At 40.9% G+C, this 19,820-nt stretch overlaps 1 protein-coding gene across 1 annotated transcript in view; it reads left to right on the top strand.

The window, feature by feature from the left end:
- The window catches only part of LOC126481527 (polyisoprenoid diphosphate/phosphate phosphohydrolase PLPP6), a 50,068-nt gene that overhangs the window by 18,065 nt on the left and 12,183 nt on the right, over nucleotides 1-19,820 (top strand). The window contains exon 2 of the mRNA XM_050105335.1: nucleotides 2,895-3,043. Coding sequence (XP_049961292.1) covers nucleotides 2,906-3,043 — 138 coding nt within the window. The 5' untranslated portion in view covers nucleotides 2,895-2,905. The remainder of the gene's footprint in view (nucleotides 1-2,894; nucleotides 3,044-19,820) is intronic.

The following is a 19,820-nucleotide window of genomic DNA, read 5'->3' on the forward strand; positions in this document are numbered from 1 at the left end:
GCTGTTGGCCATGTTTTACTATTTGTCCATTGTAGCAATATGGCAAAGGACACTTTATTTTTGGCTCAGGACCTCCGCTGTCTTTATGGCGTATTTTGTGGACTTTCCTCCAAGGAGAAGTCCGTGGATTTAGCTGTTTCCTTTCATTGGCAGAGTGAGGTGGCGCAGTGGTCATTATACTGGACTTGCATTCGGGAGGATGATAGTTCAAACCCACATCTGGCCATCCTAGTTTAGGTTGTCTGTGATTTCCCTAAATTGCTTCAGGCAAGTGCTGGGAAAGTTTCTTTGAAAGGGCACGGCCGACTTCCTTTCCCATCCTTCCATAATCCTATGGGACCGATTACCCCTCTGTTTGGTCGCCTCCCCCAAATCAACCAATGAACCTTTTGACAGTCAAGCTTAACACACATTCGCTTTTAACTTCTTTTATTTATTAGTGTTGTAAGGTTACGACATGAACGCTTATGAACTCAATTGTTTTTGCGCCCTAAAACACAACCAAAAATCTACTTCTTGCAGAAAATAAAATGTCATTATTAGTTGCTGAACCTCTAGACGGTGGTGTTGCAATCTCCAGTGTTGAGCTTGGTATTGGCTTTGCGATTTGAAATAGTTCTGAAAGTTCATTGCTTTGATTTCAGAATTGTTACTGGTGTCAAAGTTCACAACCTTTTCCGCAACCGGTCTTACACCCTTAATCACACTAATATTTTCATTGGCATAAGGCAGTTCAAAATAACAAGCGCTAATAATGTTGAACAGTTCCCTAGTGTACTACGATAGGAAAGCTCAATCCACACAATCTTCTACAGTTCTCCAGCACACTTCACCCAACTCTACATGCTGTAAGCTCTGTTGAAGCTCACCCTGTGTTGCTGTGAAGATTGTCAGCTGGGACATAAAGATTTTCTTGGAATAGCATCCTGAAGCACGTCACCTAGCTGTCTGTTTTCTGGTGTCCTGATAACTGTGACTAATGTTACTTTTATTACCAAAATTATTTGACTGTACTAGTTATTATGAATTGAAGCTAGAGGTTCTGAATAATGATAACTGAAGGTTCCTAATAAAATGATGAACAAAATTTAAGCTTAGCCATGTTGATTTAGTAGATGATGGACTTCTATGAAGTTCACTTTTAATAAAAAGTCATATGAATGAAAATGCTGTGCACTACACTATAATTGATTAGTTTCACTGACTAATACACAATATGGAATCATTTGATATCAGAATTTCTTCTATGTGCACAATAGTGATCATGAGTGCACACAAGATAGGGACCGACAACCATTTTCTCACCCTTCACGGCCTGCATTGTTAGTAAAAACAATTTGCTGAGGTTATTGGTTTTGCTGGTGCACTACTGTTCCTGCCCAACATTAACGAACATACAGCTATAATTAAATAAAGAAAATAAACAAAACAGTAACTAAATGCTAATGTGAGTTTGGTATACTCACACTGTACCTAGTATTATGAAAGTCCTACTGCTTTTTAGGAATGCTTAAAATGCTGGGACTTTGTTGTAAATGCTTCACTAGTTGATCATTAGGATTTTAATAGTCTTCTCTGTGGGGGTGCAAAGACAAAACAAACCTAGACAAAATTGTTAAACTGTAATAATAGATAATAGTAGTGAGTGCTTTGTCAGCATAGTGAAAGACAGTTAACAGTAGTAAAGAAAGAATTCTCTTTATATGAAGAAGGAATATGCAGTGTGACTGAAGCAAAGGAGTTATCAGTAGAAACTGGTACATGTGACAAAAGCTTTGTTCAAGAAAAGTGTTCTTGTGCTGTGGAATTGTGAAAAAAGTTTGTTATTGTGTACATCTGAAACTTATTATTGTCTAAAAGTGAATTTTAACTGTGGGATATCCAGAAAAGAAAATATTTGAAATACTGTACTGTAGAAAAATGTTCACTATTTACATTAATAAGATAAAACTCAAAATGAACTACTGTAATGAGGGCTGATGTATGGCCCATGCCGAAATCAACTGCCGCTTGGAGTACCAGATGATGTAGAGGAGACAGGGGGAGGGGGAGGCTAGATGCAACACAGGCACAAGATTTCGGTACATGATACATCACAGGCAGTAGGTAGTAACAGCGACATGAGGCACCAAACTGAGAGGGGCACCAAGTGCAAGATTTATATACAATATGTATCACAATTAGTAGCAGAAACTGACATGGGTGATAGCGTGAGATGGGAAAAGGGGAGGGGGAAGTGGGGGGATGGCACGTTATGAGTTGTGTGGTGAAATGTTCTCGAACTGATGCTGACTAATTAGGGCATTACTTTTCAGCATGCACTCATAATTGTCCACTAGCAAATTATGAATCTCCTCAAACAAAAATAAAGGTATACAATTTTAGACACACAGAAAACAAATTAAATAAATATCTCTTCCAGCTTTTTTTTCCCCTAAATGTATCCACAGTGTAATGAATAATGTACACATTCCTAGTAACATGAAGTGTTGTCCTTGCAGCACAAAGGCAAACATTATTCACACAATATCCAGCTAATAATTACTGATATTACTAAACATAAAACAAATACAAATGAAAGACCTTGGCATATTATTGTTCTGATGCCAGCAACTCATTAGCATGTTTAAAGATATGTATATTATAACATTTGCAGCAGCAATATTGGATCATGATGCCATGTGGATTGGTGCAGAGGTAACATGCTAAACTCGCATTCAGGAAGACTGGTTCAAACCTCTTCCAGCCATCCAAATTAAGAATTTCCATATTTTCCCTAAACCACTAAAGATAAATGTGGCATTGTTGTCTGAGACCATAATTTTGATGTAATACTGTTTCTTCATAAGAAGTTTCTTATATTATAACTAATTTTATGTTCTTTGTATTTTCAGAGTTCACAAACATGGGCCAGAAGCGAGAGATCCCACCTGCTCTGCAAAAGCTCCTGGCCTTAGATGTTCATCTTACTAATCAGTTTTGTATCTGGGCTAATCACTTTTTACCACTTAAATCACTGAGAATACATTACAAATTTCTTGAGGTAAATACTGTGTTACAGAGTATTATTTAATTTTAGATATATTTTACTTTTAATTGCTTGCTAGTTTTGGTATCTTAGTGTCTTGACGAAGTTAAAAAAAATTATTTGGTTCTACATAGGTACTTTTACCCAGCATTTTATATCCAAAATCATCATCACTTTATTATATCTCAGTATTGGTTCACAAGTTTTATCAAAATCTCCTTTCCGTGATTTTCTTCATCTGTTTCTTGTAGGACATGCACTTTATATTTGTCTCCACCAAAATCATTGGGATGACTCTCTCCCATACCCAGATTTTCATCATTTCAATTTCATGGTTTTAATCACTGTCCAGGTACTGTCAAAGTGGCACAGTGGTTAAGTCACTGGATTAACATTCGGGAGTACAGCAGTTCAAATCCATGTCCAGCCACGTAGATTTAGGTTTTAAGGCAGATGCCAGGATGGTTCCTTAAAAAATGACACAACTGATTTCAGTGTTGCTGTATATTGCCTAATTGGAGCCACAACGCGTAGATGTTTTGAAATACCCCGCTGCATCCACTTACGTTAATCTTTCTTCTTTTCCATTCTATTATCCAAATCTCCATAGAGCAGGACACTCCAGACAAGATTTAGAAAGATCTTAAAGATCTGGTATTCATTGAATTGGTAATTGAGATGTCCATCCTTGTTCTTGAAATTTTTTCCATGGACTTTAGTGCATGCAGTGTGGTGTGGTGGTTAATATTGGTGGCTGGTCTGCAGCGGAGCATTGGTCCAAACAGGACCACCACCAATTATTTGTTGTATATTATTTGTTATTTCTGGAAGGTCTCAAACTTTCTTATCTTTGTAACGTTTCTATATTCTGAAACATTCTGTTTGTATAAACGGCAGCACTCTCTTGCCAGTAGTTCAGTTCTATATTGACTGTTTGTAACAAACATGGTTTCATTTGCAAAAGGTTCTACCCTGTCATTGATGAGCCTGCTTTTGAATTTGGACTTGATTCTGGTTACATCATCACATTACAAGTGGAGGGTACACCGTGTACCCTAACATCTACATCACCGTGTCTCCAGTTAGGCAGTGTAAAAGCTGTTGCCTACAGACAGGAAGTAGAATACAACCAGTGCATTGTTCCTAAGGTCCATACATTCAGGACACCAATGTATTCCTAAACAACAAGAAGTCAGCTGCACATCAACTCTTTAGAGATTTCCAAAGATACTGGTTGGGACTCGACAGAATGGCTGAAAGGAGTTGGCTAAGTTGCAATATGACAGGTAGGACGACCTGATATGTTTGGCAAATGTGTACTTTTACTAGATGGCAAAGCCCAGCAGTGGTTTGATGCAAATGAAGATAAGCTCAATAGCTGGGATAAATTGCAGGCCAAACTAAGGAATCATTTGGTATAATCAGCAGCAAGTCCATTTAGTGGAAGAATAATTGAAGAACAGGGCCCCACATCACGGATAAAGGACACAGTCCAACATTACAGAATGTTTTGGCCCTACATCCCACTGTAAGTACACATATGACAAAACATCTCACAGTTTATGAAAGGGGGTCACAGAAGACAGGTACCAAGCTATTCTGGTAATGGATGTCACAAACTGTGGTATTTGTGAAGTGCTGTCAGTGCATTGAGAGAATGGAATAGAAAATAGTGAGAAGAAAGAAGTACAGCCAACTCCTGAATGTGGCCTCTATGGCAGCTTTGGAAGATTAACACAACTTCTCCTCCCTCATACACCAGGTAGTAAAAGGAGATGCACAGCATTTTGTGGCATCCAGAACTGTTGGACCAGTATGCAAGAGCTAGTAACTATGAATGTTGATTCCATGTGTAGGAGGTAACAGAGAATGTTGAAGAGGAGTTGTGTTGTTCTTAAGCTTCAATCTCTGTCACCAGTTGAAAGCACTAGGAAGAATGGACTTGGCCAACTTGGACTTGTGCAGCAGCCGTTAAATGAGTCCTGCACCTGACCAATGCAGATACAACTAACTCCTCCACCAAGTTTAATATCCCGCAGAACAACACACAGTTGCAAGACAAAGGACAACACACCAGCATGTTTCCTCTGTGGATATTCAGAACACATTGTACATTACTGCAGAGAAAGAAAGGTGAGTTTTTGACAAGTACTATGCTGCCAGACATCAACTGTCACAACAGTTCTATTCATGCCAGTCAACTTCAATAGGATTGTAGTCAACCTGTGACAAAGTCCACTGCCATACCCTGGACAAGATCACACTCCAACACACTGTAATTATTCCTCGTGGCCATGCAGAGGTACTAACTGCTCATTTAGCTGTCAAATTCAAGAAAGCTAAGTGAGGTGGGAGTGAAGCCACAATAGGTGAAAATCGTCCAAGATGTCAGGAAATTTCCTTGATGTCATCGCTGTTGGCAACATGTCTGGGTGTTAGTTACCTCAAGTGCTTCGTTTCGTGTGTCTTCACCATCTGAATGAGACTATGTTCAGTGATACAAATTGATTGTGCTGAAGGTCACAAATAGGAAATTTGTCCAGTTGACAGGAATATGTATTGCAAGAATAACTGTCAATAACATACAAAATTCTCTTCACATTTGTAATTTAGCAGAATTTAGTCATAAATGGGATTTCTCACAGGCATTACAAGCAGTCGTGGACTGTGCAAGGTCAGAGGTCCAAATTGGTGAAGTTATTCCAACAAGCACACATGTCAATGATTGCTGTGGGCAGCTACACGGAACAGCCAAAGAAACTGGTGCACCTGCCTAATATCATGTAGGGTCCCCACAAGCATGCAGAAGTGCCACAATACGACATGGCTTGGACTCGACTAATGTCTGAAATAGTGCTGGAGGGAACTGACACCATGAATCCTGCAGCACTGTCCATAAATCTGTAAGAGTAAAAGGGGGTGGAGATCTCTTCTGAGCAGTATGTTGTAAGGCATCCCAAATGTACTCAATAAAGTTGAGTCTGGGCAGTTTGGTAGCCAGCGGCAGTGTTTAAACTTGGAAGATCGTCACTGGAGCCACTCTGTAGCGTTTCTGGACATGTGGAGTGTCTCATTGTCCCACTGGAATTGCCCAAGTCCGTCAGAATGCACAATAGACATGGATTGATGCAGGTGATCAGACACTATGCTTACGTGTACGTCACCTGTCAGAGTCGTACTTTGACATATCAGGGGTCCCAAATCACTCCAACTGCACACTCCCTACACCATTACAGAGCCTCCACCAGCTTGAACAGTCCCCTGCTGATGTGCAGGGTCCACAGATTCATGAGGTTGTCTCCATACCTGTACATGTCAATCCCCTTGATACAATTTGAAACGAGACTCGTCCGACCAGGCAACATGTTTCCAGTCATCAACAGTCCAATGTTGGTGTTGATGGGCCCAGGCGAGGTGTAAAGCTTTTTGTTGCGCACTCATCAAGAGTACACAAGTGGTCCTTCAGCTCCAAAAGTGCCTATTGATGATGTTTTGTTGAATGGTTCGCGTGTTGACACTTGTTGATGGCCCAGCATTGAAATCTGCAGCAATTTGTGGAAGGGTTGCACTTCTGTCATGTTGAACGATTCTCTTCAGTCATCATTGGTCTTGATCATGCAGGATCTTTTTCTAGCCACAGCAATGTTGGAGATTTGATGTTTTATGCGATTCCTGATAGTCACGGTACACTTGTGAAATGGTTCTACGGGAAAATCCCCACTTCATCGCTACCTCGGAGATGCGACGTCCCATCGCTCCTGTGCCAACTTTAACACCACATTCAAACTCACTTAAATCTTGATAACCCACCATTGTAGCAGCAGCAACCAATGTAACAACTGCACCAGGCACTTGGCTTATATAGCCGTTGCCGATCGCAGTACCGTATAGTCTGTTTGCATGCCTGTATTTGAATACGCATGCGTATACCAGTTTCTTTGGCTGTCATCAACAAGAATAATTTGCCATCAGTCAAGATGCTCAGGTAAACCATGAAGCTTTTGTCAGCTGCAAAAAAAGTACTGAGGCTCACAAAAGAAATCTGCATGCCAATACAGTCATGAGCTTTCAAGGTGGCCGAGTAGAACTTTGGTTCCCTAATAGACATGAGCATCCACAACTCATCCCTAAAAGTAAGTGCATCAGGTCAGCCAGATCAGTCCAGGGAGGGCAGCTGAGAGCATTAACAGTGATGCTCTGCTGCCACTACAGACGATGCAGGGGACAAAGGTTCTATCAAACTAATAGGTTCTGACCTGACCGAGGAACAACTTCGTGAGTGGTAGCTGTTTTACGCTAATTTTAAAGTGTTTTCAGCTCTGAATTGTAGAGGCAACAGACCAAGTGGCCCATGCTAAATTACCATATCCACACTGGGGTTCATCCATCAATTATCCAGTGCTGCTGTGGGGTATCACTGGCTGAATGACGGATAATCCAGGAGGAAGCAGGAAAAGTGCTGCAAGATCACATCATTGAACCCTCAGAGACACCTGCATCCTCTCCTGAGTTCTTTGTGAAGAAGAGGAAGAAGGACTTAAGCGTTTCTGCTTTCACTACCGATGAATGTACAAAATCACAAAAAAGTTTACCCATTGCTGCAAATTGATGACACCCTAGGCGGATTGAAAGGAGTAAAGTATTTCTCTGCTATGGATATGCAGACAGGCCGCAGGCAAATCAAGGTTGACAAGGCTGAAATGAAAAAGACTGAGTTCGAAGTTATGTCATTTGGACTGTGTATCGATCCAGCTGTCTTCAAACATATGGTCCTGCTTCAACACCTTAAACGGGTGATGTGTCTTTACTATCTGGATGACATTGACATTTTTTAAGACATTTGAAGAACTTTGAAGCCACCTGATAACCATGTTGAAGTGTGTTCAGACTGCAGGCCTCTGCCTGAATCAGAAAGTGTCTTTCTGCTGTCCAAGAAATTAAGACCGTGGGGCATGGAGTGAATGGTGGATAGAGGCTATCCTCATTCAGAACAAATAAGATTAATCAGATTTTCTGACTCCTCGGCACATTGGTGATAAAAGGTTTCTCAGAATGTGCTTGTACCACTGCGATTCGTAAAGGACTTTTGTACCAAGGCATGTCCCTTGCAAGAACAGCCACAGGGAGATGCCAAATTTTCTTGGAACAAGGTGCAATAAAGATCTCTCCTTATCCTTAAGGCGGCAGTAACGTCTTCTCAAGTCCTAGCATTGTATGATGATGCACACACAGAACTTCACACCAACACTAGCAGTTATGGTATAGATGTAGTTCTAGTACAAGTTCAGAAGATGCGCAAAAGCTGACAGCTTATGCTTCCAGAGTACTCTGTGAAATGACATGCACTGGCCGGAGTGGCCGTGCGGCTCTAGGCGCTACAGTCTGGAACCAGGCGACCACTACGGTCGCAGGTTCGAATCCTGCCTCGGGCATCGATGTGTGTGATGTCCTTAGGTTAGTTAGGTTTAATTAGTTCTAAGTTCTAGGCGACTGATGACCTCAGAAGTTAAGTCGCATAGTGCTCAGAGCCATTTGAAATGACATGCTCTACAACCTGGGAGTGAGAGCATCACAGTTATTTGAGCCCTTGATAGTTTTCAGCCATATTTATTGGGCAAACTGTTCAGTTGTAATGAACCATCATTCTCTAAGTGACAAACTAGCCTGCAAGATCCCTAGAGTTGTCTGGTGAGGGGGTGCACTGAGGCTTCAGGAGTACAATGGTATACAGAAGGAAATGCAAGCACAAGTATGCCAACTGTCTTTCAAGGAATCCTCTGATGTCTTTCCACAATGTCCCAACACCTAGTCACCTGGAATTAGTGAAGACTCCAGCGGAATCAGACATCAGATCTTCTTCGACCCATTAGACTCTATGTAGCAATTGTAAGGAATATCGGCAATGGAAACACATGCTGTAATTACTTCGGAGCATCTGGTACTCATTCTGCCAGCAGTATCGCCATTCAACTGAACTGTAATTTACCTCATGGGAAGGTTCATGAAGTCGAGAAATGGGAATCGATGAATAGTTGTGTACACGGACTACCTCACAAGCTACATTGTCACCACAGCTGTGCCGACTGACAAGCTGCATAAATTGCTAAGTTTTTGTAAAAGTTATTATTTTGAAGTGTGGAGCACACCATGTGATCTGTGATCATGGAAAAATTTTCCAGTCGAGACAAGTATCGGAGGAAATTTCCACAGTATGACAACTGCCTACCACCCACAGATGAATGACCTCACAGATTACTTAACAAGATGTTAGATGATATGCTCATGATATACGTTGATGTTGAAGAGAGAGATTGGGATAAAATGCGGCCGGTTGTGATATTTGTGTATAACACAGTGAACCATGACACAACAGGCTTCGTACCATTCTTTCCACTCCACGGTCACCAGGAAAAAATGACAATGGATACAATGTTCCCATTTCAACCAGATGGCACTCGGGATGACTACATGAAACATCTCTTTATCAGGATGAAAGAAACAAGACAGCTGCTCACGTACAGACGCTGGATGCTCAGAAGAAGGAACAAGAGCGCTATAATGCCATGCACCAGCCAGTTAGATACAACCTGGGAAACTTGGTAAGGATTTTTACACCTGTGTGGATGGTGTTCTCAGAAACATTACTAGAGCATTACTTTGGTTCATATCCTATTGTTCATCACTTGTTGGATGTCATATACGAAGTCAAGGACTGTGAAACTTCATCAAGAAGAGAAAAGTGCAGAGATGTTATCCATGTCCTCACTGTGAAGCCTCGCTACGGTCCTGAAGTATAAATTGACAAGAGCTTCTTGTTCTAGGAAAAAGACACACGTGAGAGTCACTGAACTTTGACAAAAGGGTTTACCTCCAATGCTCATCATAGTGAAGGGAAGACGACAACATGACCATAGAGAGGACCATCTCTTGTCAGATCCACTTCAAACTCCTGAAACAGCAGGTTGCTGTTGCTACAGAAGAGGGAGCAATGCCATGAGTTGTGGTGCATGCAGTGTGGCATGGTGGTTAACATTCTTGGCTGGCAGGCTGCAAATTGCAGGTTGCCAGTTCAAGTCTGACCACCAGAAATTGTTATTTAGTATTTATCATTTCTGGAAGGTTCTCAAAATGTCGTATGTTTGTATTTTTTGTATATTCTGAAGTTTTCTGTGCTTGTGTAACTAGCAGCACTATCTGGCCAGGTGTTCATTTCTGTTCTGGCTTTACATTGGTGTTTATAATAAACTTGCTTTCAGTGCTACCAAGCAACACCCCCTTATACAGTGCTGTAGATTAAGATCCCAGATATTTCCCAGTAAGATCCTGTTTGTAAGAAATTGACGAAAAAAAGTTCAGGAATTTTGCACAACACTACGGCTTTTTGAAAAGAGTGTGTTAACTAGGTACATAGCATAATGGTTAAGGTACTTGCAAAAGGTTGTGGTTTCAAATATCATCAGGTGCTTTGAAATTTTTCATTTTCATAACTTTATCAGAATGACTTTGATTATTACTTTTTTCAATTAATTGACGTAAATGTATTTTTCACATCATTTTAAACATTGTGTTAACTTTTCCAAGTGTTCTTTTTTATTTCGTCCTACAGTTCTTTTTCCACTTGTGCATGTGAATTATTTTTGTGCCCCATTTATTTAAATGTTTGAAAATGCCAATCTGTTGGTTAAAAAAAAGACAAAAAAGTTATTTATATTGACTGTGCACTAGTGTCAAAAACGTATTTTTCGTTAAAAGACGTAGTTTTAAAACATAAATTCTTATTGTAGGGTTCAAATTAATGATATTAATATAATAGAGGGAAACATTCCACGTGGGAAAAATTTATCAAAAAACAAAGATGATGTGAAAGATGATGCAAAAGCGCTGGCAGGTCGAAAGACACACAAACAAACACAAACATACACTCAAAATTCAAGCTTTCGCAACAAACTGTTGCTTCATCAGGAAAGAGGGAAGGAGAGGGAAAGACGAAAGGATGTGGGTTTTAAGGGAGAGGGTAAGGAGTCATTCCAATCCCGGGAGTGGAAAGACTTACCTTAGGGGGAAAAAAGGACGGGTATACACTCGAGCACACACACACGCATCCATCCACACATATACAGACACAAGTAGACATATTTAAAGACAAAGAGTTTGGGCAGAGATGTCAGTCGAGGTGGAAGTGCAGAGGCAAAGATGTTGTTGAGTGACAGGTGAGGTATGAGTGGCGGTAACTTGAAATTAGCGGAGATTGAGGCCTGGTGGGTAACGGGAAGAGAGGATATATTGAAGAGCAAGTTCCCATCACCGGAGTTCGGATAGGTTGGTGTTGGTGGGAAGTATCCAGATAACCCGGACGGTGTAACACTGTGCCAAGATGTGCTGGCCGTGCACCAAGGCATGTTTTGCCACAGGGTGATCCTCATTATCAACAAACACTGTCTGCCTGTGTCCATTCATGCGAATGGACAGTTTGTTGCTGGTCATTCCCACATAGAATGCATCACAGTGTAGGCAGGTCAGTTGGTAAATCACGTGGGTGCTTTCACACGTGGCTCTGCCTTTGATCGTGTACACCTTCCGGGTTACAGGACTGGAGTAGGTGGTGGTGGTGGTGGTGGTGGTGGTGGTGGTGGGAGTGTGCATGGGACAGGTTTTACACTGGGGGCGGTTACAAGGATAGGAGCCAGAGGGTAGGGAAGGTGGTTTGGGGATTTCATAGGGATGAACTAACAGGTTACGAAGGTTAGGTGGACGGCGGAAAGACACTCTTGGTGGAGTGGGGAGGATTTCATGAAGGATGGATCTCATTTCAGGGCAGGCCATGTGTTAAAGCACCCACGTGATTTACCAACTGACCTGCCTACACTGTGATGCATTCTATGTGGGAATGACCAGCAACAAACTGTCCATTCACATGAATGGACACAGGCAGACAGTGTTTGTTGGTAATGAGGATCACCCTGTGGCTAAACTTGGCATAGTGTTACACCGTCCGGGTTATCTGGATACTTCCCACCAACACCAACCTATCTGAACTCCGGAGATGGGAACTTGCTCTTCAATATATCCTCTCTTCCCGTTACCCACCAGGCCTCAATCTCCGCTAATTTCAAGTTACTGCCACTCATACCTCACCTGTCACTCAACAACATCTTTGCCTCTGCACTTCCGCCTCGACTGACATCTCTGCCCAAACTCTTTGTCTTTAAATATGTCTACTTGTGTCTGTATATGTGTGGATGGATATGTGTGTGTGTGCGTGAGTGTATACCCATCCTTTTTTCCCCCTAAGGTAAGTCTTTCCGCTCCCGGGATTGGAATGACTCCTTACCCTCTCCCTTAAAACCCACATCCTTTCGTTTTTCCCTCTCCTTCCCTCTTTCCTGATGAGGCAACAGTTTGTTGCGAAAGCTTGAATTTTGTGTGTATGTTTGTGTTTGTTTGTGTGTCTTTCGACCTGCCAGCGCTTTCATTTGGTAAGTCACATCATCTTTGTTTTTTGATAAATTCTTATTGTAGTATGGACAAAATAATACAGATGAAGATTTAAATGACGGAATAGGAGATAGTAAAAAAAATTCAAGCAAAATGAGAAGAGAAATAATAAATGCAATAACATAGATGAAAATATGGGATGATAAAACAGAAGAAATTAAATCAAAGTTAACACATAAAAATAGATAAAATCACATATACAAGTATTCCAAGTGGAGAAAGAATGATTGGAGAAAGAATGAGAGCAATTGAAAAAGTTGTCAAGTGATTAAAATGATGTGACAGAGGAATAGAAATTTAAGAAATTATATTTAAACCAATCAGGTAAATAAAAACAATGATCAAAGCACTTTCATTAAAGATTTAAAAATAAAAAGTTTCAAAATGTGTAACAAGATTCAAATCTGCAACCTTTTCCTTGTAAGGACTGCACCTTAACCGTTACACCACATATCCAGTCTGTATAACATTTCTTTTTTAAAGCTGTAGAGGGCCATGGGAAATTCCTTCCTTTTTTTTAATTACTCATAAAAGAGGGCCCAACAAGGGGTGAATGGCTACAGGTGAGATACCTGGGACCTTAGCATACATCACCATATAGATGGTTCCCAAGAGTTGATCCCACCACTTGGAACTTCTCCTTGTAAGTGTTTAATTCATTGACGACTCTGCTTTGGAATTTGGTCGTGATTTTAGTTGAAATATGACAATACATTTAGCAAACACTACCTGTCTTCTCTTTGCTGGAGTGCTTCCTTGCAAGTAGAATTGCCGAATTGCCTTACCTGTCCTTACCAGTTCAGTTTCATATGTTCAGAATATCGTGTATATTGCACACACTTACCTCTTATTAAATGTCAGCTGCCACTATTTTCAGTAATTTGTTCATATTCTTCCTTGAATTGTATGGAACAAAAATACTATGAAATGGTTGAGTCCTCATTAGTTATTCCCTTCAACACTTACAAGAATGATACTGACATAGCTCGTACATAGTTTTTATTACAATCATATAGCTGCCCCTTTAAATACAATATTTCCAGAGATTGCAACTACATATTTTCATACAGTGGTGTTTTTATATATTGGCTATATCATTTCAGGTTTCACTAATAAGTACCATCAAGTATGTAACTGCATTTTTAAAATACTATCTATCAATTTGAGGTTGCATGTTTTAGTGAATGCTGTCTTTCTAGATGAGCTAGATTAATTGTAAAACTGTGTATTGATAATAGTTTTCTGCACACAATCCTGGGCATTATTTTAGGCTCGTGAATTATTCTTAAGAGAGAAAGGTTAACCAAACACATACATGTTCTTGAAAGGAATTATTATAAAAATACATACACACATGTGCATTATAACAAAATCTTAAGAAGTGAAATATTACCTGCCGGCCACTGTGGCCAAGCGGTTCTAAGTGCTTCAGTCCAGAACCATGGGGCTGCTACGATCGCAGGTTCAAATCCTGCCTTGGGCATGGATGTGTGTGATGTGCTTAGGTTACTTAGGTTTAAGTAGTTCTAAGCCTAGGGGACTGATGACCTCAGATGTTAAGTCTCATAGTGCTCAGAGCCATTTGAACCATTTGAAATATTATCTGTTTACCCCTACAGTAAGGCCTGCTCTACATCCTACTCAAATGTTATTTGTTGTCATTACCATTAGCAAGGAAAGGGCTGTAGAGACCTATGTTAGTAGTAGTTCTGCATATAGCAAAAGTTGAACAATGTTTAAAAAAGATCATTTCAGTGTGTTTTAACAAATAAACTCTTGACAGTGTATATCAGTAATTTCATTTTCCATTGAAAAATATTTTAGGGCATATTTGGACATGCCAGTTTCCACCATTCACTTATCAGGTAACAGATCAAGAATAACATCAAAAAACCTGATTTGATTTTCACATGCGACAAATTAATTGCTTGAGACACACTGATTCAAATGAATTTTTATCAACTTTCATTCGGAATGTGCATATGAATGTGCATGTAATAGAAATGTAAAATGTTGTCACCTTGTAAAGATAATGATAATCATGATATTGAGGAAGTACCTCAAGGAACAGTGTGAGTCTATTGAAGAAAATTTCCCTAACTATAATGTACGAGACTTCTATAAGACCTTTGCTGGGAGAATCAATGGATACGGCTCACGAAATCTATGTTTCAGAAAACCAGATGGAAAACTAGCGCTCACAAATCGGGAAAATTGTGAGGAGCTGGCAAGATACTTTTCCGGACTCCTCAATTGCCCTGAACCTTCTTCAAGATTCCCTCAAGAAACTGCTATCTACACAAATCCAGAATCCCCACCACCTACACTAGAGGAGATCCAAAGACATATTCATAGACTGAAAAACAACAAGGCACCCGGAGAAGATAATATCACTGCAGAACTACTTAAAAATCTTGGACCAAATTCCCTCAAAGAACTCACTCAAATCATCACAGACATTTGGCAGACAGAAAAACTACCAGAAGATTGGAAATGCGCCCTAATTCATCCACTGCATAAAAAGGGAGACATGGCAGATATAAACAACTATCGAGGAATCTCCCTTCTCCAAGTCACTTATAAAATCCTCTCAGCTTGTCTTCTTCAATGAACACAAGAACAACTCGAACACAGTATTGGTGAATACCAAGCTGGCTTTCGCCCTGACCGATCCTGTGCAGAACAAATTTTCAATTTGAAGACAACACTAAAATACAAAGCTGTCAGAAACAGTCCGATCATTTGTTCCTTTGTTGATTTCGCAAAGGCTTATGATTCAATCGATAGGCAATCTCTCTTTATTATCCTTGAGGAGCTAGGACTCGATCCGAAAACCCTAAACCTTACAAAGAAACGCTCACAAACACAACTTCTAAGATAAAATTCCTGGGTGAAATATCAGAGCCCTTCCTGATCAAAACCGGCGTCAGACAAGGTGACGGCTTGTCTCCACTCCTCTTCAACCTTGTCTTAGACAGAGTCATCCGAGAATGGGAAAAAGAACTGAAGAATCAAAATTACTGGAAGCCTATACAACTAGGAAGATCTAAAGATGGTATTAAAATTTCATGCTTGGCATTTGCAGATGACGTGGGCATTCTAGCAGAAAACGAGACCACAGCAATTAAACAGATAGACATTCTCAAAGAATGCGCCGAAAAAGTTGGGCTACAAATTTCCTTCCAAAAAACCAAATTCATCTGCTCAAAATTTGAAACTCAAAAACTGACTACAAAATATGGACAAATTGAGAGAGTTCCATTCTTTAAATACTTAGCCGAGGTCCTAGAACCCACAGGGGGTGAGAAAACTGCACAAAAAGTTCGACTGCAAAAACTGAAAAGAGCATACTGGAAAACCCACAACATCTACAATAAAAAGTCTCTCCATTCACTCAAAAATACGACACTACAATACAGTAATCAAGCCCGAAGCACTATATGCCAGCGAAACACTCACACTCCATAGAAAAGGCGACCTGGAAGGCATCCTGAAAGAGGAACGCAAAATTATCAGAAAGATTCTTGGCCCAAAAAGAACGGAAGATGGATACAGGTTACAGTCTCGGAAAACTACAGAAAAATTATCTAACCTCGCCGCAGACATCCGGAAAAGAAGACTAAAATTTTACGGTCATATCCACAGACTCCCAACACCCAGACTCTCCCACAAAATTTTAATATACATTGAAAAATTGAAAACCATACCCTGGATACAAGAAACCAAAACAGATCTAGCAAATGCACAAATAAATTCTTCAGAAGTTATAAACAGAAATGTATACAGGCAAAAAATCAATAGTTGGAAAGTACAACCCGAGAATGAAGTTTGCAAGAGACAGGGGACAAAATGGACAGAGGAAAGAAAGAGAATTCATGGGGAAAGAATGAGAGAAGTTTGGAGAATTAAAAAATTGAATCGGAAAAGCTTTGCGTGATCCGAATGGGTCCAATCGCACATAATAATAATAATAATAATAATAATAATAATAATAATAATCAAAAAAATCTGTAATTTGGAGCCCCTCGCCCCCCATCCCCCCCCCCCCCCCCCCCTCTTTTCCTCTTAGGGAAATAAGTCCAATGTACTCGAACAGTCCACGGGTGTACTGCCAGTCCATAGTGTCCAATGGGCACAATATTTTGGCAATCAAACATGATGCCATCGTCAGGTGCGCAGATGAACTGAGCTCCTGAGGGCGGGCAGCCGTCTTAAATCCCCTCTGGAGTAGGAACTTAATTTTGCTCCCACACCTAGGTGCACGCCGGTAGCAGACATTATCAGTGCAGTTGAAAAGGTTGCTGCATGACTACCACCTGAAGCAGCTGAAGAAGTATGCCAGGAAACCTGCCGTGCTCTGACGAGAACTAAACCAGTCAAGTCGAATATTACCAGCAGAGAGGCCAGCCATTTGAGCCCTGAGATTGTTGTCTTACCAGCTGACAAAGGCAATGCTACAGTTGTTAGTTCCCATAAGGACTACACTGAGAAGATGTAGAGCATGCTAAATGACGAATCTTACAGGAAGATCAACTCTGACCCCACAAAGAGGGTGGAGAACAAGACTAGGGCTCTTCTCAAAGACACGGATTTACCAGAGGGTGTTGCCAAGAAATTGATACCTCAAGGACCTGTACTGCCAAGACTTTATGGACTCCCTAAAGTCCACAAAGAAGGGGTACTGTTACGCCCAATTGTCAGCAACATTAGGGCACCTCCATATTTGCTGGCCAAATACCTGGCAGAATTACTAAGACCTTATGTGGATAAATGCCCTCATCACGTTTGTAATTCTGTGGATTTCGTAAAATGTCTGGACAACTTCAAGCTGAAAGACTCTGATATTCTGGTGAGTTTTGACATTGTTTCATTATTCGCCAGGGTGTCTCTTCAAGAGTCAGTTGAGCTTATTGCTCAGGAATTGAAGAGAAGACGACTGACCTTTTCCGGAACGTTCTGACTTCCACATATTTTCTCTTAAATGGAGAATACTATAAACAAACAGAAGGAGTCGCAATGGGGAGCCCACTCTCGCCTGTGGTCGCGAATTTCTATATGGAGTTTCTTCGAGGAAGAAGCTTTGGCGTCATCCAAATGGAAACATACTTGTTTTCTCTATTATGTGGATGACACATTCGTGATCTGGCCCCATGGAAGGGACAAGCTCTTAGACTTCCTTGCACATTGAGCTCCATACATCTGAACATCAAATTCACGATGGAGACCGAAGCAGAAGGAAAATTACCATTCCTGGACGTCATGGTCAAAAGAAGAGTGGATGGCACCTTGGACCATGGGGTATACAGGAAGAAAACGCACACTGACCTGTATTTGCATGCGGATAGCTGCCACCACCCTTTGCAGAGGAATGGGGTGCTAAAAACACTGGTGCATAGGGCGCACACCATCTCTGACGCTGAGTGTCTGCCCCATGAGGTGGAACACCTCAAAACTGTATTCAGCCAAAACTCAGAATGGCAGATCAGACGCACTCTCTGCCCCACCTTTACAGTACAGTGTGTGGAGATGGAAGAAGTCAAGGATGAAGAGAGAGCCACTGCCTATATACCATATACTGGTGCACTATTGGGGAAAATAGGGCGAATATTCAGGAAACACCAAATACGAACTGTCTTTTGCCCCCCCCCCCCCCAATAAAACACAAGCATTATTGGGAAGTGTCAGACGATGTCTGTTTTCAGAAGGCCAGCATATACCAGATCCGTGTCAGTGTGGGAAGACTTATATTGGACAAACAGTGCGCACCGTCGAAGATCGTTGCCGAGAACACCAGAGGCACACTCAACTTAGATACCCCAACAAGTCAGCGGTCACAAAACACTGTTCATCCAAAAATCACGAAATGGACTACCAACATACCAGACACCGACGCCAGTTTCTCAGCGACTGCCGAGGCGCAGCCATGGGCGCGGACCACGAAGAGAACGCCTCACAGGGGGAGGGGATTTAAGATGGCCGCCTGCCCTCAGGAGCTCAGTTTGTCAGCGCACCTGATGATGGCGACATGCCTGATTGCCGAAATATTGTGCCAGTGGGACACTATGGACAAGCAGTACACCTGTGGACTGTTCAAGCAAGAAATTGAAAAATGCTCACTATTTTTTATTTATTTGAATTTGGCATATTTCGTGCAGTACCTTTTCCATGAAATGTTTACAAGGCGATATTTGTCTTGGCTTCAGTTGTCTAGTGGAAGTATGATTCCACAATGCAGTTTCGTCGGCTGCAGAAATGATCTGGTTCAATGTGTTTGCCTCATTTTGGTGCTTCAAATACCATTTCTTCGAATGTGGTTTCTTCTTAAAGTTTATATAAAGAAAGTGATAACATAATTCATTTTTTTCTGTTCACTTCCAAATTATTATGACGGCGACCTGCACATTGTTCTACCATCAACACACACACCACGAGTTCACTGCCGACTGAGTACAGTCAAAGACGACTCCAGCGTCAAAGACATTTTACACAACACACAAGCTTCCACTTGTAATCAGTCTCTTTGATATTCTTCGTCACATTTACTAATAGTAATCAATATGCTTTCACTCTCAAAAATACAAGTAAACTAGCGTATAATAAGGCAAATTACAATAAAAAAATTCTGACAAAAATATAAGAAAACATTTACAACTTGATATCAACAAATCCAGCAGAAAATAACACATCTCCCAGATCCATTACAAAATACACTGGGAGAAACTGAAGAATCACAAGTCCAATATAGACTTGGTAGAGACAGACCTAGGCATGAATTCAGTAAGCAGGTTTAAGTTAATGTAGGTTGCAAGTGTTATTCAAGGATGAAGAGGGTTACACAGGATAGATTAGCATGGAAGGCTGCATCATATCAGTCTTTGGACTGAAGACTACAAAACAAAAAAACGTTCTTGCTGGAGTTCTCATCAGAACTTTGGAATAAGCTCTGATATAAACTGCCAGTCACATTTGTTGCAGCCAGCTGTAAATTTGGGCTCATGCCGGCATCTAAGATGCCTGTCACCTGTATTGAAAGGACCTTCTCAGGGGTTTTTTGCAGTTGACTGAAGTTGTGCAAATTGCTAACTTCACTTACGGGGTGAAAGCACAATTCAAAATAATTTGTAGCATAGGCCTCAGTACTGACAATGGCACTTTCCAGGTGGGCAGTTTAGCCCTGAGGTTCTATCAAATCTGTGTAGATTTCTTGACCTGTATTATCAAATTAAGAATTGTAGGGCACTCTTCCACTATGTCAGAATGCATACCACCCTCCAGCAGGAGCTGCTGTGATAGCAGT

This window comes from Schistocerca serialis, chromosome 5 (genome assembly GCF_023864345.2).
Source record: "Schistocerca serialis cubense isolate TAMUIC-IGC-003099 chromosome 5, iqSchSeri2.2, whole genome shotgun sequence".
In the NCBI taxonomy this organism is placed as follows: Eukaryota; Metazoa; Arthropoda; class Insecta; order Orthoptera; family Acrididae; genus Schistocerca; species Schistocerca serialis.